A 20862-nucleotide genomic window follows, 5' to 3' on the forward strand; every position below is an offset into this window, starting at 1 on the left:
GGAGGAGTAGGGGGGAGGACCTTTGGAGTTTGAGTGGCCCATGGAATGAGGGGAGGGTGAGGAGGGTGAGGACATCGGTGCAAATCAGTTTAGGAAATTTATTCCAAACATCGACTAAAAATAAAAAACAGTTCTCTGAAGTTGTGTGTGTGTGTGTGTGTGTGTGTGTGTGTGTGTGTGTGTGTGTGTGTGTGTGTATGTGTGTGTTTGTGTACTGGAGAGATAAGGAGAGGAAGGAAGGAAAGAGTGGAAAGGAGTGAGGAAGAAGAGGAGGGAGAAAAGACATACAAGACAGGGAGAGGAGAGGACAACTAGGAAAGAGAGGAAGGAGGGAGGAAAGGAAGGCGAGGAATAAGAGGAAGGAGAGAGGACAAAGAGAGGAAGGAGTGACAGAAAAGAAGAGACAAAGAGGACAGACAGGAAGAAGAAAAGAGAGAAGGGAGAGAAAGAAGAGAAGAGGACACAGAGGACTGACAGGAGGGAGAGAGGAGAGGAAGGAGAAAAGGAAAGGAGAGGAAACAGAGGACAGACAGGGAGGAGAGAGAAAGGGAAGAGAAGGGAGAAAAGGAGAGGACACAGGAAAGACAGGAAGGAGAGAGGAGAGGAAGGAGAAGAAGAAAAGGAGAAGACAAATAGGAAAGACAGGAAAGAGTGAAGAGAGGAAGGAGACAGGAGAGGACAGAGGAAGGGCAGGAAGGAGAGAGGAGAGGAAGGGCAGGAAGGAGAGAGGAGAGGAAGGAGAGGAAGGAGAGAGGAGAGGACAGAGAAAGGGCAGGAAGGAGAGAGGAGAGGAAGGAGAGGAAGGAGAGAGGAGAGGAAGGGCAGGAAGGAGAGAGGAGAGGACAGTGTAAAGGCAGGAAGAAGAGAGAAGATGAAGGAGAAAAGGAAAAGAGAGGACAGACAAAAAGGAGAAAGGAGAGGACACAGGACAGACAGGAGGGAGAGAGGACAGGAAGAAGAGGAAGCAGAGAGGAAAGGACAGAGGAAGGACAGGAAGGAGAGAGGAGAGAAAGGAGAGGAAGAAAAGGAGAGGACACAGAGGAAGGACAGGAGAGGATTTCTGGTTGTAAAATGGCTTTTCAGGGAAAATGTGTGTTTTTTTTGTGTTTTGCGTATTAGTATGTGAGTGTGTGATAGATTCTGAGTGTGTGTGCTGCTTTTCTAAGATATATAGAAGTGTGTTGCTTCTGTGTTGGTGTGTGTTGTGTCTTCATACTAACTATTGTCCACATGTCTTTGTTGTGGTCTGTGTCCTCGGCTGTTTGCAGAACATGAAATGAGGATGAACTGTTGAGACTTCAGCTCAGATTAAATCTAGAGCCTGGTACACTTCCTGAGGACATGTTTGATTTTCTGACTCATCCCATCTCTAAAACTTCTGCTCATCTTTCGGATGAACATCCAGCTTTCTTAATTACTTTCTGAGTTTTTAAACATTGACATTTCTTCTCTGATCAGTTTTTATCCTCAGAATTATTCTAACAATGTTTGGAACGATGATCGTTTGGAGACAACATTAATAAAACCAGCTGGGACCTGTGTCGATCCTGAACCACTGTACTTTAACCTCAACCCACTTCCACTCAGGGATGGAGAATGTTTCCTTCGACAGGCCAAACATCCTGAGTATTTATATTAAACTTCAGATATTTTTCTGCAATTTGAAATCCAACAAATGTCCTGTTCTGGGATCAGAGTGACCCTCACCTCAAATAACAGAGTCCACCTGGACTTTAGGAAACTTTTTAAAGCAAAAACCAGATCAGTCCAGAGAAACAGAGTCCAGCTGCAACAATGAGGTTTGAGTTTTAGCATCAGACAATAACTGATGCTGCTAAAACCCTCTGCTCCTCACCATGTTCTGTGAAGTTTAAAGCAATCCACGCCGCCATATTTGAGCAAATTTATTAATATATTTGAGAATTTTTCTTGTTAAATTGAAAAAAATCAGCTACAAATGATAAACACTGTTTCTGTCAGGTTCACATTTTTACTGAGTCACAGTTTAAACACAATTCACCAACAAACGACAAAGGCGTAAACACAAACAGGAAACCAAACTATGAATCACAACAAAAATCTGTGAAAGCTTCTCTGTCATTGAAAAATGATTGAAGTTAAAACATTTGTTGTACAGATCGACAGCAGAAAGAAGAGACGATGAAGATGAACACTCCTGCTCTCTACTGAACACACACATCAGCAGTTTCCTTTCTCCTCTGGCTCCCCCTTGTGCTCGTAATGGGTTGGTGCATGATTGTAGCTGATGATTGAGGCGAGGACGGCGTACAGACGACACACACTGACTGCAGCAGCGACAAACAGCTGGGAGAGAAGGGATGAGGAGACAGGGAGCGAAGGAGGAGGAGAGGCAGACTGCTTTCTGTGCGTCAGAATGATCATTTTCAGTTCAGGGATTTCTGATTCAATCTTCACCGTGTTGTCAGGCAGAACACGCATCAGCGTCCATCCTCATCATCCTGTTTCTTACGTAATCTGGATTATCGTCACAACTTCCTCTTCCTCTAAAAGCCCCGCGGTGTCACAGATCTGCTGACCTCTGGCAGATCTGTGACACCGCAGCACACGATCACGGATCATACGCCGCTGATCCCCGTTCACGCTCACTCTGCGCCATCTGTCCTTCATCAAACACGATCAGAGAGGAAGAGTCTACCTCGCCTCTCATCAACCGTCACCGCTCAGTCTCTGTCAGAGTCCACGACGGCAGTGAGCAGCTAACAACTGTGTGACCCCTGACCTCTGACCCTAGTAAAGGTCTGAGATGTAGTCAAAATCCTTGAAGTGGTCTTGTTCCTTGCGGGTGAGTGTGCGGCGCTCTCTGGGCGGCGTGAGGGTGGGATGCTCGGCGGTGAACTCCACATCAAAGTTGCTGATGTCTTCCTTTGCTGCAATGGTTGGGATGAACGGGGGCAGGACTTTCCTCTGGAGAAGAGCCTCCCAGTCCATGCCCTGGATCAGGAACAGGTTCAGGCTTTAGTTTTTAACCAAGACACACACACACACACACACACACACACACACACACACACACACACACACACACACACACACACACACACACACACACACACACACACACACACACACACACACACTAACATGAGAAGTTATTATAAACTCACCCTGAAGAAAGGCTGCTTCTTCACGTCTTCAGCATCTTTCTCTCCAGAGCCCAGACGTCGTTCAGGATTCCTCCTCAGCAGCTGAAAAAAAAAGATGAAGAGAATAAATATGAGGAGGAAACAAGGAGAAGTGGAGTCAAAAGCCAGATTTGAGACTTTCCTTATTTGAGGGAAGCGAATAGGAGAAAGTCAATGACTGAAATGCAGCAGAGGGCCACAGGTTGGCCGTTAAAGAGTTGTCTCTTAAATAATCCTTTTTTTGCTTTAAAGGGGCTGTGAGGAGTTTGAAGGTGATATTTTAAAAGTCTCCCTTCTAGATATATGCCTGATTGTAATCCACACTTTAAAATGAGATGATAAGTGACAACATTTCTGGTTAGAGGTTGTTCTGAATTGCTACTTCTTAGCTTCCCAATAGGGTCGATGGGGACCAGTTTGTTTTACGGCATGTCTAGGTCTCCATGACAACACCACGCCAGCTGAGGAAATTGAGTTGTGAGAAGAGATAAAACACAGAGATCTGTGTTTTTCTCTGCTGAAAACGATTTCTGTGATTAATTTTGTAGTGATGGTGGACACTGGAGCCTAACTGTCAGACAGAAAAAAAAAACAGAAGAGCAGAAGAAAGATAAACAGGAGAAAGATATAGCCCAAGCTAAAGGCTAATTAGCCTGGGCTGTATCTCTCTTTAACACAGGGGCTAAGCTGTTTCTGATAATGTTCATTCCAACCCACAGTCAGCAGTTATTCTGCAGTGGTCTATTCAAACTTGAGAGTCTATCAATAAAATGAAGAGTGAGGTTACGTTAGCTCTGATTGATAGATGACTGGCAGGATATAGCTAACTAAATATAATATATATTAGCCTACATATATGTTGAAGCGCCAGGCTAACAAACAGCCGGCTGCTACAACGTTTGCTTGATGTCAGCTTTCAAACCATAGCGCTACGTAACTTTACTGATAAATACCTTACCTCAGAACGTTGTATCCAGTACAAAGTTGTCTTGAACATAGAAAATTTGTTTCGATCCTATCTACATTTAATTCCAAAACAAACACACGCCTCACTAAAAGTAATTTATGACAGAGTGCAGAGACTCCAGGCCAGAAGGTGGCGAGGGAGTGCAAGTAAAACAGCTCCTCCTCATAGCATCTCTAAGTTTTTGAGACTTTATCCAGAGAGGTCAGGACCATGAATGGAGCAGGACTCAGGGTGAGAATTGAATTGTTGTGTCCTGATGTTGATGATTTTTAATAGAAAGCACTCTGGTCACCATGTGTGTTGTAAAGGGCTCTACAAATTCAAGTTGATTAATATATTAGATTGAGAGTGGGGGGGGGGGTGTCCTGGTGGAAAGGTGTGACACGTTGGCATTGAACCCAATCCAACCTAGACCACAAGGCAATACCTACACCCCAGTTCTTGTTTTTTATCACTGAAGTATTATCTCATGAGGGAGCAGACAGACACTCACCCGCCTCATGATGCCAATGGCTTCAGTGGAGAGGAAGCGAGGGTAGCGCACTTCATCGTTTACAATGCTGTCGAAAACTTCTTCTTCATCGTCACCGGGGAACGGAGACTGAAAGCAAACCATGAAGTTTGAACAGGTAAACAACACAACATGAGACTGCATCAGACTACACAAGTCGTAATGTGATGACTGTCAGTGGTTAGCTTTGAACAGAATGTGACCAGCTGTTTCTCCATTTCCAAACACGAGTGGAGCTGATCTAAATCGTGACAAAAACATTTAAAGAGTTGATGTTTCCTGAATTACCACAGCTGCTCTCTGAAATGAGTCAGGGAGGAATCTGAAAACAGGAAAAAGCTTCAAGAGACTGATATTCTCACCTCGCCGACCAGCATCTCATAGATGAGCACCCCGAGCCCCCACCAGTCCACCGCTCTAGTGTACGATGTGTCCGTCAGCACCTCTGGAGCCAGAAACTCTGGGGTCCCACAGAAAGTGCTCGTCCTGTCCCCAAAACCCATACCTCAGAGAGAGACGCAGAGAGAGACGCAGAGAGTCATGGACCGTGGCTGAACTGAGAGACCTGAGCTTGTCGTGCTAGTAATGCTTGTTAATCTTGACATAAAGGACAGTCCTGGTGCTGATTTAGCTCCATCTTCACCAAGCGGTTCAGTTTGGTTTGTGTCTGTACAGCACGCATTTTATGGCATGTCCACCGACTAATCCCAGGACAGATCTCCAAATAGCCAAGACAAACAGTCTCACTTTTTATGACACTTCTGTTGGATTTATTAGCGTGGTACACCGTCAAGCTGCTTTGGCACCACACTATTGTTTAACTGATGCAGCTTAAACGCCGTCTACCGTGATGGGACACGCTTGGCTGTTAAAACGCAAACTGGATCAGTCTTAGCCGATCCAACCTGTTCCAAATCATACTGATCTAAACCAGACCACTTGGTGGAAACGGGGCCAAAAATACATAAAGACATTCACCTTCTTTACAAAGACCGTAGTCAGCAATCTTCACAAAACCCTCTGTGTCCAGCAGCAGGTTGTCCAGTTTCAGATCCCTGAAAAGACAATCAGATATGGAGCGCTGTGGGGACAGGGATGGAGTCTGATGTGGTCCAAAAACTCACCGATACACAATCTTATGGTCATGAAGAAACTGCAGACCCAAGACCACACAGGCCGAGTAGAATCTGGAGATGATGAAGAATGAGATTAACAATCAGCTTCAGGTTTAAAGTGATCAGACTTCAGCTGACACAGGTGACTCTTATGTTCAGGATGTTACTAAGTCTTCATGGCTTCACAGACAGACGGATCAGAGCGTGAAGCTCTCCTGGGAAACAGCCTCGTTACGTCTTAACACAAACTTGGAGCAGAACTCACACAGCACGTGGCTCTGAAAAGACGTCGGCGTGTATGTGCATCATGAGGTCTCCTCCCGCCGTGTACTCCATGACAAAACACACATGCTCTGACGTCTGGAAACATGCAAACAGGTTGACCAGGAAGGGGTGGTGGGAGCCGTTGACGATCTCAAAGATCCGCTTCTCACACATCAGACTGGAGACACACAGAGTGGAGGATGAGACGGTGAAAACTCGACATGAGGTGACTGAACGATGACAGCGGCTGATGGAGTTACCTTTCCACTTCATCCCTCGCAATGATGTCTCCTTTCTTCAGGGCTTTGATGGCGTACAGACTACCTGTGGATTTGTACTCTGACAGCAGCACCTGAACGGATTAAAGTTTTAGATTACTGTCATTAAATCCAACTTTAAAGGCAAACACTCAGACAAGAGAGTTTACGGCACTCAGACAGGGTGCTGGTGCACTTTTTGGAGATTTTTTGTGATCACAAGTTCACAGGAATGGTTTTAAATACTAAAAAATGCTGTACATTACAATATTATCTTTGTTGACAATTTATTCACCTTCAGCATTATCTAAGACTCTTTCCAAAACATAGTAACCATGAGGGCTTGTGTCCATTTACAGATTTTTTATTGTGCTGGTAGCCCCTATTTTCAAAATCAATGAAGTTCAGCATCTTCGGCACAAAAAACTCCTCCTTGGTGTAAAACATTTTTTTTCCTCTACACTTTTATCTGAATAACATCGATCAACTTCAGGACCATCGCCGCCCTTGTCAGTGTTACTTCTCCATCCAATTGTGTCAATTTCAAAATTTTCCATGATTCTCTCAATTAAAATCAAAATCAAAGGGGGTCATCTGATATTCACTTCATCAACAGTAGTAGAGATCTATCAGAGAAACGAACAGTTGGGTTTGTTTAAAGCTGAACAGAGATCGACTCAGACAGGAAGTAAGGATGAGAAGCTCTGCTAAATTTCAAAATAAAACTCCACAAACAGATACCGGACCGTCTATCCAATTTTATAAATTGGAAATACTCGATGACTGAGGATATATGATAAAAAACTACTCCATGAATTCTTTGTTAGTTTTTATCTATCAACACTTCTGGTTTGAGGTTTTAATAACCGACTAGTTTTCCGGCTTCGGCTGGCACGTGTGTTTGATTACCTGCTTGCTCATTCACACGTCTTTTCCTTTGGCAGAAATGAGATTTAAAGAAGGTGCCGTGTGTTGTGGGTTTTAAAGATTTTAATGGCTAACGCTGTCAAATGCAGAGCGACATGTTTGTACTGTATAATAACAATGAAGAGGCAACGGAAACAGCGTCTAACTTTGACAGACATCTGTCCAGGCTCTACCCAGAGCAGTGCGTAGATGGCAATGCTAATGCTAGTTTGTCTATTAAAAATGTTATTATAAGCTAGCTGCTTTAAGTATTGACAACATTAGCCTCTGTAGTTACTCAAAAATAGTGTGATATTTGGTTAAGTTGTGATTTGTTTTAATTTCACAAACGCATCCTTGTACACACAGGTTCAATTACATTACATGAATGAATTCTGACGGCAGGTGTTTTCTGAGAATATTCCAGTAAGTTGGATTAAGTGTGGCGTTTTTACCCATTTATAAAATGCATTATATTCACAGTCTGTGCAATTAAGCCAAGTTTTCTAGTAGACTTGCACAGATCGATGGATCAGTGCCGATTTCTTTAATTTTGGGGGATCGGTGATCGGCTCATCCTTACATATGAAACTGATCTTATATTCTTCCAGGAAGGTCTGACAGCCAGCCATTGTTGGTTTTTGCACTTCATTGGTTGTTCTCTTTCACAGGTAATGTTTAATGATTTTCAATATAATAAGATTAGAACATTAAAGGTGTATGCTGTCAGTTATAAAAATAAAAATCGGTATTGGCAGGTCAAGCTTTTTAAAGATCAGTGATTGCTGATTGGCCAGACAACTGTGATCCTTGCACCCCTGGTTTCTAGTAGAGACGCTTTGCTGATTTGTCACACCATGAAATTCAGATCAACAGACACAAACTATTAATTAATTCACTGAATGTGTTTCCTCAATGTCAAAACTGTCCAACGCAGTCAGTCCAGGTTAACAGACACTGATCTGGAGTCAAACAGCATTTCCTTTCATGAAATCTTGGCTGTGGGGATTTTCAGGGACCATGACTTAGACTTTGGGGAACTAAAATTACTATTTATTGGACTATGGGGGCTCTTGAGACTTTTCTCGGACCTGGGCTAGGGTACTGGGGATTTGACTTTGACTCGACTCACATTTATTTCTGGGTGACTTGGACTACAGTGACTGGACTAGAACACTGCAGCGAACACAGGCCCTGAATGTTCAGGCTTAACACTCTGAAATGAAGAAGTCTGTTTCAGTTTCAGTGACCTGAAAATCAGAGGAAAGGCTCTTTAACTGTTTATAAACAGAGAGAGCGGTGTTGTTGTTGTTTTTGTTCTTTATCAGTCAGTGTATTCTTATCCAAAGAGTAGTTTAAACCTGAACTCTACTTCCAACATATTTCAGATTAGTATCAGGAAGTTTCAGCACCTTTCCAAAGTGTCCTCTCCCCAGCACTGCGACTAGCCTGAAGTCCTGCAGACAAAGAGGACTTCCACTGGACCTGGGAGACAGATTGTAGGCAGATTATGAGCTGTACATGCACATAGAATAAGATAATATCGAAAAAAAAGTGTGTAACTGTAACACAGAGGAGTTGAAACTGTTCAGATAACATTTCTCAGAGCAGTGACGGGTGTTTTGTGTTTGGTGACATATGCAGTAATCCACATAAACGATGACTCAGCTTCAGAGACGCTCATGTCTGTGACCATATTGTGTGAGTGGGTGTGTTTCTGGTGTCAAGCTGTGGTAGCCATGTTGCCAAATAGCACTGAGGTGTGTTTTCTGTGAGCATCCAGGTCTGTCTGTGTTTTTTCACCTGCGAAAAGAGTTCTGGGACAGCGATCTGGTCGGTTGCTCATTGGGGACGTCCGGTGTAGACGAAGGTTCACTGCCTGGCGTCTGCTCCTGTGAAGCACCGCAGAGATGAAGACAAAGAAGGGAGGAGGGAGAGTGACAGAAAGCAGGAAAAAAAAGAAGACAAAAAGGTTTCAAACATGAGTAACAGTGACAAAGACGGACATCATGAAGGGCTGCCAGATCCCCTGCTGGCCCACAGCCTCCCTCCTCCCCTCTTCCTGTCCCCTCTACTCCTTCCTCACAGCTAATTACTTCAGCAAAAAACATCAGTGTAATTAATCCCTTAATACTCCAACCCGGTTGATAACACCATCTGCCACAGGCCATCTCTGGCTCCCTGAGTGCTCCTCTAATTCTGCGTCCTGTTCTGCTCTGCTCTCTAAAATCTGTGTTTGTTTGATGGCACGAACCAGAGTAAACACTGCCATAGAAAACACGTCGCACGAGAGCCACAAAACCACTCAACACAAAGCTTTCCTCCGTTTACAGAAAACTCAAACAAAGATACTTCATGTTGAAGTTAGGAAGAAAAGTTTTGAATGAGCAAATCTGCAGGTCGCAAATTTTGGATCTGTGTCATTCGTACTCTTTTTATTTGTGCTCCATGTCACTTGGGATAATAATAAGAAGTGTTTCCTGTAGTTTCACCTCTAACCTCTCACAACAGCGGAGCAACAGTCTCCTCTCTCCTCATGTGACCTCTCCCACATTATCACCCTCTACAGATTGTTGTCCTCACGCTGGGAAACTAACACGGATTTGGCCGTGATCAAATTAAAGCTCCCCTCCATCCAATTGTGTCTCATTAAAGCTGTCTCCCTGGCTTTTCAGTCCTGTGTTTCTCTAATCATCCCCCTCTTTTCTCCTTCCTGTCAGTCCCCAGCCGGTCTTAGATTTCACTGTGGCACACAGCTCAGCGGACGATGACTGGAGCTCTGTTTCCACGCCAAAGACCGCAGGGTCAGAAGTGAGCAAAATAGTAACGTGATAGCATAAAGATGCTGATCTTTCTTCCCGTTTTCTTTGGCCTCTTTCCCTCGCGCTCACCAAGGGAACAGGTGCGTCCACCACGTCTCTCCTGGTTTCTGCTTTGTGAGTCTCTGTGTTCAGCTTTTCCACTGAGATTTCTCTGCACACAAACACAAGAAAAAAGAAAACAAATTAGACTTCCTGTTGCAGATTAAAACTAAATCTAAACTCTTTGGAGGGAAGCAAAAAGAAACACGTGAGAAACAGTTTGCTGAATGAAAATCATGCCCAGATTTTGTGGTTCTCACGCTGGAGGTCACTTGATTGGGTTTGAGGTATTTAGACAGAAATACAGACTAAGTTACTTGTTTCCTGCTCAAGTTTCAGGTTTCTCTGATTTTATGACAAAAAAATGATAAATGCTAATCTGAAACATGCATGTCTCCTGATGCAAACTGATGAAATGCAATGACATCAATAAAATACAAGATGAAATTCATCAAAGTTTCAGAAAAAGACCAGAAAACATTGATGAAATAAACTTCTAGGAAATGTTACCCTGTTGTATAAGTTGAAATGTTAAAACGCACACTTCTTCGGGGACGTTTTGGCGTTTTCATTTTCATAGTGCTTATGCTGGGTTCTATTTGTACTCAAAAGTCAGAATTTCTGGGTTCCGAGTGGGAACACCCAGCTGGAACACCCCGAGGTTGGAATTTCCAACTTGGAAGTCCGAGCACTCACACCACCCCTGAGTTCCCAGAAGGAAATTCAGAGATCAGGGGAAAACAGTAATTAAGCTCCTGTCATATTCTTTTTATTTTTGAATTTCTGACTAGTGTTTGTCCATAGACTGTATAAAACATGGACGAAGCATCCGCAATGTCGCTCGTCTGTTCCTGAAACCGTGAAATGTAGCCAATCCACGGGAGCACCCACATTCGCTATGACGCCAGCTATGAGTTTTTCTTCGACCAGCTATAGGGCGCCCGGCAGTTCTGTGACCTGAGCTGTGCCTCTAATAGGAAAATCAAACCATCCTAATGACTTCTAAACCATAGAGATACAAAACAAATTCGCTCACCGTACAGTGTGTGCCAATAGTGAAATCAGTGTTTTAGAACCAAGACGTTTTCTGAACCAGGCTGTAGATATGTTTTTAATGCCGTAAAAGTCTGTTTTTATGTCTGGGTGTGTGTGTGATTTCTGATCTTTCTGCAGCCAGCCTCAAGCGGATTTTCAACGAACAGTGACTTTTAGCATTTTCGCATAGGCTTCATCTTTACCAAGTGGATGTTGCCCCTTGTGTTTGTCTCAATAAATCAGCCATAAGAACAGTATTAACCGATGTTAATATTGAGAAATGAAAAAAAGTTTTCCCAACTTGACAACTGGAACGCTGAACTCAGAGATGACGTTGTTCCAACTCCCGACTTTCCCAGAACGCAGCATTACTCACCCTGTGTGTGCATGAGAAGCTGAGAAACTCTGCGTGTACGCGGGTGCATTGCCTCCGCTGGGGATGGCGTTCCTCAGCAGGCGGACCCAGGTTGCGATGTCGACATTCATCTGACGAGCTCGCAGGAAGGCTTTACCTGAGAAACAAACACACACACAGGAATAAATCTACGAAAACATATAATGTGAATAACAGTGGTCACGTCTCATCATGTGTGATCAAAGAAGGAAACAATGAGGATGTATCTAAACAAAAAGATAAAACAAAATTCAGCTTTGAGTTTTTCTGATCAAAGAAATGAGCCAGAAAGATCCACAGGCCCATTAAAGGTGCATTTGTGTATTAGATTCACTCTTTCCTCCTTTTTTTCCTTGCCCATCATTTTATCTTTCAAACAGTCCTGTGTAATATGTGCTCCTGAGGTGGAAACGATGTGTTCATCACCTCTTAAGTGTAGGACAGATCTAGAAAAGCCTCCCGATGCTTTAATGTCATGAGGCAGCCAAGCTGGGCTGCATGAACAGGGTTTGTTTTTCTAGTAAATGTTTATAAACCCAGTCCCAGAAAATACCAGCAGCCATTTATAATCTATCTGCAGCAGCACTTCTCATCCCTACCGGCTCCTTGAAACACTGTGCACATAAACAGGATGAGTTAAACTTTCAGTTTGAGGCAACGATGACTTTGAATCCCCTCAGAAAACAAACGTTAAAGAGGAAAAAGCAACAAGGAGAGAGCAAACACTTGGACACACCGTGGCGTTTGGAGAAGACTTTTTTCTGCCTCTGGAGTCTTCGTCCTCTCTCGATCACTGGGTTGAAGAACGTCACCTTAAACAAAATCCAAACATGAAATCACAAACCGCAGCATGGATCTGAGAAGCTCTTAGACTTACATTCATGACCTTTTACATGCACTTGTTCGTGCTGTTAGTGAATTCAGCTGTAAGTGTGTGTGTGTGTGCTGTTTTTGTTGTGTTTTGTGTACCTCAGCCAGCAGCAGCCCCTGTGGCTCCAGCTCCAGCTTGACTCTGTGTCTCTGGTTGTCCAGAAACTCTTCCAGCTTCAGGTATTTTAGAGCGCACAGGGAGCGGTAATCTCTCCAGTACACCGCAATTTCCATCTCTCTGGACTGAAGACACAAACCACACCAGAGATGCAAAATGAAAGCTGACTGTCAGGGATAGATCTGCTGTTGCACCAGGTTTAAAGTCAATAATCTGTACCTCCAACTCAGGCCCTCTATGGTGTTAAATGATGGATAAATGGGTTTATAATCAGAATTTAAAGTACATTGTTTTGTGTTCATGTTTGACTTGATAAAGACTGAAACACACTGGCAAATATAACTCCAAGCTCACAAATAATCACTTTAATCTCTTATCTCTCTGCTGAAGTAGTGTTTTCTGACTAATGATCTCATCCTGCTCTCTTCAAACAGAAACGTCACTTTGAATCTCAGCTGTTGAATATCAGTTGTTTCAACATGCTGTGTTTGGTCTGAGCAGGTCCCTCTTCAATGTTTACAGATTCCAACACAGAAAACATCAATACTCATGCCTGTAGTCACTTCTTTGTGGGTCATGAAGAATCATCATTATTAAATTAAATTTAGTTTGTTTTGCATTAAAGGGGCTGCGAGGAGTTTGAAATTGATCTTGAAAAACTCTCCCTTCTAGATATATACCCAATCGTATTCCACACTTTAAAATGAGATTATCGGCACCAAAGAAGGTTATTTCAAAATGCTTCGTAGCTTCCCGGTCGGGTCAAGCAGGACCAGATTGATTCACGTCTATGACAACACCATGCCAGATGACAAAGTTGAGTAGTGAGAAGAGAGAGCTGTGTTTTTTTTTCTCTCTGCTGAAAATGATTTCTGTGATTAATTTTGTAGTGATGGTGGACACAGGAGCCGAACTGTCAGACAGAAAAAGGACAGAAGAGCAGAAGAAAGATAAACAGGAGAATGATACAGCCTGAGCTAAAGGCTAAAAGACTAAACTGTTAGTGATAATGTTCATTCCAACCCACAGTCAGCAGTTATTCTGCAGTGGTCTGTTCAAACTTGAGAGTCTATCAATAAAATGAAAAGTGAGGTTAAGTTAGCTCTGATTGGCAGATGACCCCCAGGACATAACCAGGATTCACTAAATGGCCACTAAACTACTGTGTGAACGGACAGTTTGCTCGTTGTCATGTTAGCCTATGGATGCGTCGTAGTACTGGGCTGCTAGCAGTACAAACTTACATCTGCTTGTTGTCACATCTCAAACAACTGCGCTACATAACTGTACGGAAAAATACCTTGTCACATTGTATCCAGTAAAAAGTTGACTTGAACAAAAAAAAATTTGTTTGAAAACAAACACGTCCGGATAAAAGTTACATCTTCACGACAGTGTGCATGAGACTCCGGGCCAGAAGGTGGCGAGACAGTCCATTTAAAACAGATCCTCCTCATAGAATATTTAAGTCAGAACATTCAGAATAAATCTGTTGAATCAGGATGTAACAGACACAGAGTGTTTCCTGAATCTTACTCTTTCCAGCTCCACAGTGAAGGTCTGGTCCCAGGCCTGCTCTCCAACTGTTTTCCAAAGTGTCTGACCCACCACTGTGTTTTCCAGCTTCAGCACTGCGCTCACCTCCGCTGCACACACACAAACACACAAAGTTTGCTTCTGCAAAACATAAATTTTTGAAAATCGCAGGAAACCCATTTGATGACAAACTTACTGGAGAGCTCGTCGTTTTTCCCGGGGATCTTGAGGCTCATGCTGCTGGTGCTGCGGGTGTAGAAGCCGCTAAGTTTAAAGGAAGAACGTCCGTCTCCTTTGCTGCGCCCTGGAACCACCTCCAGCAGCCCCATGCAGCCAAGGAGACGCACATGAAGAGTACCTGAAAGACAAAGGCTTAGATTAGGATCAGTGCTTAAAAAAAAACAAAAACCCATCCTGTCATGAAGAAGAAAACGCAGCACACAGATCAGTCTACCTGTGAGTGGTGACGGTTTGCTCAGAGTGCTGTACTGATTATGAACATAGGGGGTGCTGTGGCGGGAGCTGAATGCTGAAGAGGAGGCCAGAACCAGCTCCTCCTTGATGAGGCAGGCCTTGGGGTGGTCCTCAGGAAGCTCCACCAGCCTCTGCTCCAGAGAACACTTGAGCAGGTCGAGACGCTGGGACGACTCGCTCAGACCGCACTGAGCCTGCAGGGACCAGGAAACAGGAGTTTTTACATTAACCAACCTGTTGATGGGGGTTAACATGCAGGGATCCAGACAACTTTTTGCATTGGTTGAATTGTTGTGTCAGACTTTTTTTTAGGTGCACCAGCACAAAATTTAGGTAGACCCTACATTTTTAATTGTGTCGCCTTTAACGCCATAAGGTCACCTTTTTATTGCTCTCCATAACTTTCATATACTGCGAATGATTTTTGATCAAGAATAAGTTGTAGAGAGGCTCCGTGTCTGGGCTGGATAGAGTTCAGGGGTCGTTTTCAGTGGAAGCGCTTACGTCATGCTCCGCTTCACACATACAACACACATACGTCATGGATCACCGTGTTGTGAGTGTGCTGCTGAATCCACTGTTTTTCAACAAAATGTGCATCTTTTGCTCCACTTCTGCTCTTAGCATTCGCCAATACACCAGATGTTTGGAGATCTACCAAAAGCCGCTTCTGGACAAGATGGCTTTAGCGCCAACTTCAGGCCTGGCATGCTAACTACAACATCTCTAGTCCCTCAGCGTTTCTGTGTAAACACATTCACTTTTCTCTGCGTTTTTGTGTTTTGGGGTGAAACGTTGTCGTGCCTCGGTGGTGGGGCTGGTGGTAACAGTAGGTTTAGTTTTCTTCATAAAAAAACTTTAAATGTTTCTACCTCTCTACATTTTTCCTCTTTTGTCACATTTTTTGTCTTTTCCATTTCACTTAGGCTCCTCTGGCGCTTGGGCTGCTCGCAATTTTTAAGAGGTTAAGACCTCTGTCTCTGATTGGTTAAGACCAGGATGGGTGTGAGTTCGTTCGCAGGAGAACACGGAGAAATGATGAGATTCTTAAAGAAATCAACGTTTTCACATGGGCAGTGTCAGGTGCACCAGTGCGACCTAGGAAAAATGTTTGTTGCACTCTTAGACATGTTTGTTGAGTGTTTCAGGTTTGGAGTCCTGATATGGAACAGGAGGAGTTTGATGGAAGATCGACACTTTTCAGATTAATCTGGAGGATTTTTAAGTTTGGCACAAAAAATTGAGAAAACAAAGCTTGGTTTGGTCAAAAGGCCACAACTGGACTTATCTGCATCTGTTAAGCCCCTGTAGGGACTCACAAAGCCTCATTAGGACTTTGAACTTTTGGAGCAACATTTGTTTTTTTTGCTTCAGTTTATCGTGAAGACCTGTGCGTGGCCTCATTTTTACACAGTGATTATTTTCTGTAGCTGTGAACTTACCTCAGCGATGGCCTTCTTGTCCTGGACTTTTCCTGCGCCTAGCAGTCGCAGCATGTTCTTGGCCCCTTCAGCCATGGCGTGCTCCACACGATAGTGATGCCACAGCTCCTCCACACGCAGCTCCACCCCACACATGTCAGGCTTACCTGTGTGAAAGTGTAACATTTGGATAACTGCATATTTACAGGAATGTGAAGCAACACGATCACATGGCAACAGGACTAAAATAATATCTAGATTGAATCAGCTTTTAAGCTCGTAAGTAGCATCAAAGAGAGCAGGAGGAAACGTGTCTTTGTATAAATTTGATGAATTAGAGGCGTTTTCCCTGAATCAGCCAGTAGGATGTCCTCTTCATGATCTCTGCTGCTCTTTCTGCTGCTCTGAGCCTTTTCTTTCTTTCATCTCCGACTCCTTCCTCCCCTCCGCTCACTTTGTCGTCATCTCTGACTCAGACCTTTCAGTCTCACCCCCTTCCTGGCTCCCTGCTTCTGTCCTGCCTCCTCTCTAACCTCTGTTAAATGAGCCATGGCTTTTAGTTGTTGGGCAACATCAAGAGGATGGAGGAACATCAATACGGCTCTACGCCAGTGAGAGGTCTGTAATGGACAATGTGTGTGTCGATGTGTGTGTTGTTGACTGTTCCCTGTGAAGTTCTGAAGCAAGAATTGATCCATTACAACCTGCATCATAAAATATTCAGTGTTTATAAGCTCAGGGATCGACAGGTGGGATGAAGAGGGGAACAGAAAGATGAGAGTGAGGATAAAAACTAAGGTATGATAGGTACATTGATTGTCCTCAGACTGCTCTGTGGCCTGCATGGCTTTTCGGATCTGCATGCGGATGATGTCGATCTTTGTCTTGCTGTCCTGCAGCATCTGCTGAGCCGTCTGGAGGAGCTTCTTGTCCTGTGGGAGGAAAGCAGAAAGTACAAAAAGATCAGAGAGACGGCGCTCGATACTAAAGTGAACACAGTGAAGAAGGGAGAGCGTGGATACCTTGGTGCCTCCGTTGGCGTAGATAGGAATCATGTTCTCCGCTCCCTGCTTCACCTTCAGCTCAATGTTAAGCTGCCGCTCCAGAGCCGCGATGCGCTGTTGATTGGCTGAAGTCCTATTAACTGAGCCTGGAGACCTGGACGTATCTGAGCGAGAGGAAGAGTTGCAGGGTGAGGGTCATGTTAGTGAAAGTTTATTTCAGGGGCACCAGTTTAGCTTGGCAAACACGCGTTAAAATTCTCTCCCGGGCTCTACCTTTGATGTCATCGGGGCCTTTGACCACGATGTGTGCGTCCAGCTCCTGCAGCTGAGCATGAAGAAAGTCCAGCTTTCTCTTTGAGCTGCGGAGCTGCGAGTCGACCTGCTGAGCATTCTTCTTGTCCGTGGTGGCCTTACGCAGGTTTTCTGCCCCCTCCTTGATCTTTAACTCTTTACGGATCTCCCTGCGAATCCTCTCCCGCTCCTCATCGAGGCGAAGCTGCACACTGGAGTCTGAGAAGTCAGAGTTTTGGTCCAGACCGAGCTGCTGAAGGACAGATAGCCCACCTGGATCACTCTGAAAGAAGAGAACAAGAGGACAAAATGATTAAAGATATATACAGTTTATTGAAAACAATCAATCTTCCTGCTGATAATCCTGTCTGTCTCTGCATGTCACTTTGAGATCTGGTTTCCAGAACTGAAATGAAACTGAGTTAAAAGGTGAAATTTCCTCCAGGGAGCTGCTGAGCTGATATTATGTGACATAAAGCTGCTGACAGCCACCGTGCTGACATGACAGGGAGGGAAATGTTGGGTGAAGAGGTGAAAACAGAAACTGAGTGAATCCTCGTCATGTGAAGCCAGCTGAGCTGAGACTGTGAGGATGCTTTAAATCTGATACTGTGCTTAAGTGTGTAAAGAGCCGAGTGCTCACATCAGCTCTCTTACTGATCAACACTAACCAGATTACAGCAGATTAGATCAGCATGAACACAGACTCAAATCAATCTGCCTCTTCTGGACAGGTCAGAGGTGCAGACAACGGGTCAGAGGTACAACAACACTCAAAAGAGCATGTGTGATTACATAACAGAGATGTGATAAGACAATCACAGTGTCAGAACTTGCAGGGATTTCTACTCTGAGGGGGGTCCACTGTGAGTGGACTGTGGTCTCTGACAGCATCAAGACTTACGCATCATCTGCCTCAACTATCTGCAACAAGAAGGTCCTCAGCTCTGTGCATTTTGCTCTTGTTTTGCGACTGACTGTTGAGATGAGCTGCTAACATCTCCACTCTCTGCTGTGAAGAGCTGAGCTGTGCTGGAGCTCAGGGTGAGTTGTGTTGGGGGGGGGCTAAAACCGTCTGAAATCCTACACCATAAATAATAAGAAATCTAACCGACCTTAGAATAAATTCTCATGGTGTTAAACATTACTGTATCGCTTCATCTCTTTTGAAGCATCACTTAATTTTTAAGGTTCATGAGGTTTTATCACCTGCTTGGGATCCAAAAGTGCTAATGTTTTTGTAAAGTGTCTTGAAATAACATTTGTTATGATTTGGCGCTATATAAATAAAGATTGATTGATTGATTGATTGATTGATTGATTAATGTGCCCGCTTCAAAACCCAAACACACGCTTAAGTAGTGACGGGTACCTTTCACATTTGAAAGGATACGGTACCAATGCCCGGTACCTAGCAATCAGTATCAGTACTCAATGGTACCAATTTTCGGTATTTTTTTTGTGTATGTCAGGGGTGGCCAACCTGTGGCTCGTGAGTCGCATGTGGCTCTTAACCCTTCGGTGTGCGGCTCTTCAATCCAATCATTAAAAAAATCATGGATATATATAGTTATGAGTAGTGGTGTGCTGATCAATCTAAAATATTAATATATTGATGCGTACTTTGGGATCACTATTGATCAATACTTGGGTGATGAGAATGATACGAAAGTTTCGGTTTCTCTTCTCTCCATGTGCTCCTCTCATTTGCTCGTGTGCTCATAGATAGATAAATAGATGGATGGAAATGTATTGCTCTTCATTTTATGTCATTTCGTTTATGTCTGAGAGGAAGTATGTGTGTAAGACCACGTGTGTGATGTGGCTCTTTGTAGTACCACGGTAATTTTGTGGCTCTGGGTCTTTTACTAGTTGGCAACCCCTGGTTTATGTGATAAAAATATAAATATGTTTAAAAATAAAATATATACAGTATATTTTTTTTAATTTAGCATGTCTATTCTTTAATATATTACTTTTCAATGCTGTGTTCATGTCCAGCATGGGAAAATTGCCTACTCCTCCAATTTCTCACAGTCACAAGATGTTAGGTACCTAAACATGGTACCTTTTGATTTTATATGAATTGGTACCCTGTACTTTTGACAGAATTTGGGTAGGTACCTATATGAGTACCTAATTCGGTACCCATCCCTAAGCATAAGTGCCCTCTTTGAAGGCAAACACGCGCAAAAGTAACCTTGCAGTCTTAAATGTGGAAAAACACAAACTAAAGCCCCCTTTCCACCAAGCAGTCCAGTTTAGATCGGTACGGTTTGGTACAGGTCGGCTTGGTTAAGCCTGGTCCTGTTTGTGTTTCCACAGCCAAACGGGCCCCCTCTTGGGAGGCGGTGTGTAAGCCGGATGCTGATAGCCGAATCAGTTAAATAAGAGCGTGACGCCATAGCAGCGTGACGCAGGTCCCAAAAAGTGGAACGGATCGTCTCGGTTATTTGGGGATCTGTCCCAGGATTAATCAGTACAACCGCCGTAAAACGCGTGACGAGACGAACCGAACTGAACCGCTTAGTGTAAACGGGGCTTAAAGTGCCAGCTTTGGGGCCAAAAGGCATGCTAAAGTGGCCTTGTAAGCTACACTGTCGAAAAACACAAGTTGTGCTCTCTTGGGAGCAAAAAGTGCACTAACATGCCCTCTTAGGAGCCAAAGTGTGTGCTTTGGTGCTCTCTTAGGAGAGTAACTTACTCCTCTCTTCAGCGGCAAAAATCGTCCTTATTTTCTTTCCCTGTCCTTCAAAAACTCTGGGCACGGCACTGTTCCTGCAGCAGGCTGAACAGCAAATAGGATGGTTCTAAGAATAATCTGCAATCGGTGATGACGCTTAAATTTAGGATTGTGACCCAACAATTATTAAAGGTCCTATTGTATTTAAGCATTCAGCATTTGCATTTACGCCTCTCTCATCATCTCAGCTCCACGTCACAAGCTCAAATCAAGGAATGTATCCTTTGTTTCAGAGATCAGATTTTACAGTCGTTCAGGTTATTACAACCAAACATATTCTCAGTAAATCCATTAACAAGGAGCTTAAGAACTGCCATACACATATTTAATATTGTGCTATTTGATCCTATCACACACACACACACACACACACACACACACACACACACACACACACACACACACACACACACACACACACACACACACAGTCTGTCCCCTCCCCTCTGCAGGGTTTAATGACAGGCCGTTCAGGGTCTTTCACTGCACCGTGCAGCCAGGCTTCCAGCTTAGCAGATCTGATTACAACATCTTAGCTCTCTGTGTCCATCCAGCTACATGCAGGCCGGGAACCACAGCTCGCCTCTCATTAAAGCCATAATCCATCCACAACACAATACAGTACAACAGTCAGGCCAGCAAACCTCACGCCAAGCTCTGCAGGGCTTTAACTGCTTATTCAACGCAGTTTAATGTCACTGCACGAGTGTGGACCAAAGTGCAGTTTAACACGTTTCACAACAAGTCCTAAAATATGAAACCTGAGTGAAAAATGTGAGGATTTTTTTTAATGAGTTTGTTCTGGAAGAATCTACATCCTATCAATACGGTATCAACGTCTGGTTGTTACACATGCACGATGAGTGCGTATAACCTCCTTTAATGTGGCCGGAGAAGCCTCACAGAGCGAGCAGCAGCTAAAGCCACGGCT

At 43.9% G+C, this 20862-nt stretch overlaps 1 protein-coding gene across 3 annotated transcripts in view; it reads right to left on the reverse strand.

The window, feature by feature from the left end:
* Positions 1-1938: 1938 nt before the first annotated feature.
* pkn1b (protein kinase N1b) overlaps positions 1939-20862 on the reverse strand; it is a 38418-nt gene continuing 19494 nt past the window's right edge. For 2 of the 3 annotated variants that reach the window (XM_074696573.1, XM_074696574.1), the window contains 21 exons: positions 17171-17471; positions 16916-17061; positions 16705-16825; positions 15915-16060; positions 14453-14666; positions 14195-14356; positions 13999-14108; positions 12444-12587; positions 12211-12286; positions 11457-11592; positions 10076-10157; positions 8988-9076; positions 8597-8669; positions 6282-6373; positions 6023-6199; positions 5767-5829; positions 5621-5697; positions 5005-5147; positions 4625-4732; positions 3147-3227; positions 1940-2973 (listed from right to left, as the gene is read on the reverse strand). In XM_074696573.1, the coding sequence (XP_074552674.1) occupies positions 2770-2973; positions 3147-3227; positions 4625-4732; positions 5005-5147; positions 5621-5697; positions 5767-5829; positions 6023-6199; positions 6282-6373; positions 8597-8669; positions 8988-9076; positions 10076-10157; positions 11457-11592; positions 12211-12286; positions 12444-12587; positions 13999-14108; positions 14195-14356; positions 14453-14666; positions 15915-16060; positions 16705-16825; positions 16916-17061; positions 17171-17471 (2745 nt within the window). In that variant the 3' untranslated portion in view covers positions 1940-2769. Of the gene's footprint in view, positions 2974-3146; positions 3228-4624; positions 4733-5004; positions 5148-5620; positions 5698-5766; positions 5830-6022; positions 6200-6281; positions 6374-8596; positions 8670-8987; positions 9077-10075; positions 10158-11456; positions 11593-12210; positions 12287-12443; positions 12588-13998; positions 14109-14194; positions 14357-14452; positions 14667-15914; positions 16061-16704; positions 16826-16915; positions 17062-17170; positions 17472-20862 lie in introns of all 3 variants that reach the window. The other variant, XM_074696572.1, reaches the window with a different exon arrangement.

This window comes from Halichoeres trimaculatus, unplaced genomic scaffold (genome assembly GCF_033239565.1).
Source record: "Halichoeres trimaculatus isolate MK-OKI-2021-1 unplaced genomic scaffold, fHalTri1.1 fHalTri1_scaffold_20, whole genome shotgun sequence".
In the NCBI taxonomy this organism is placed as follows: domain Eukaryota; kingdom Metazoa; phylum Chordata; class Actinopteri; order Labriformes; family Labridae; genus Halichoeres; species Halichoeres trimaculatus.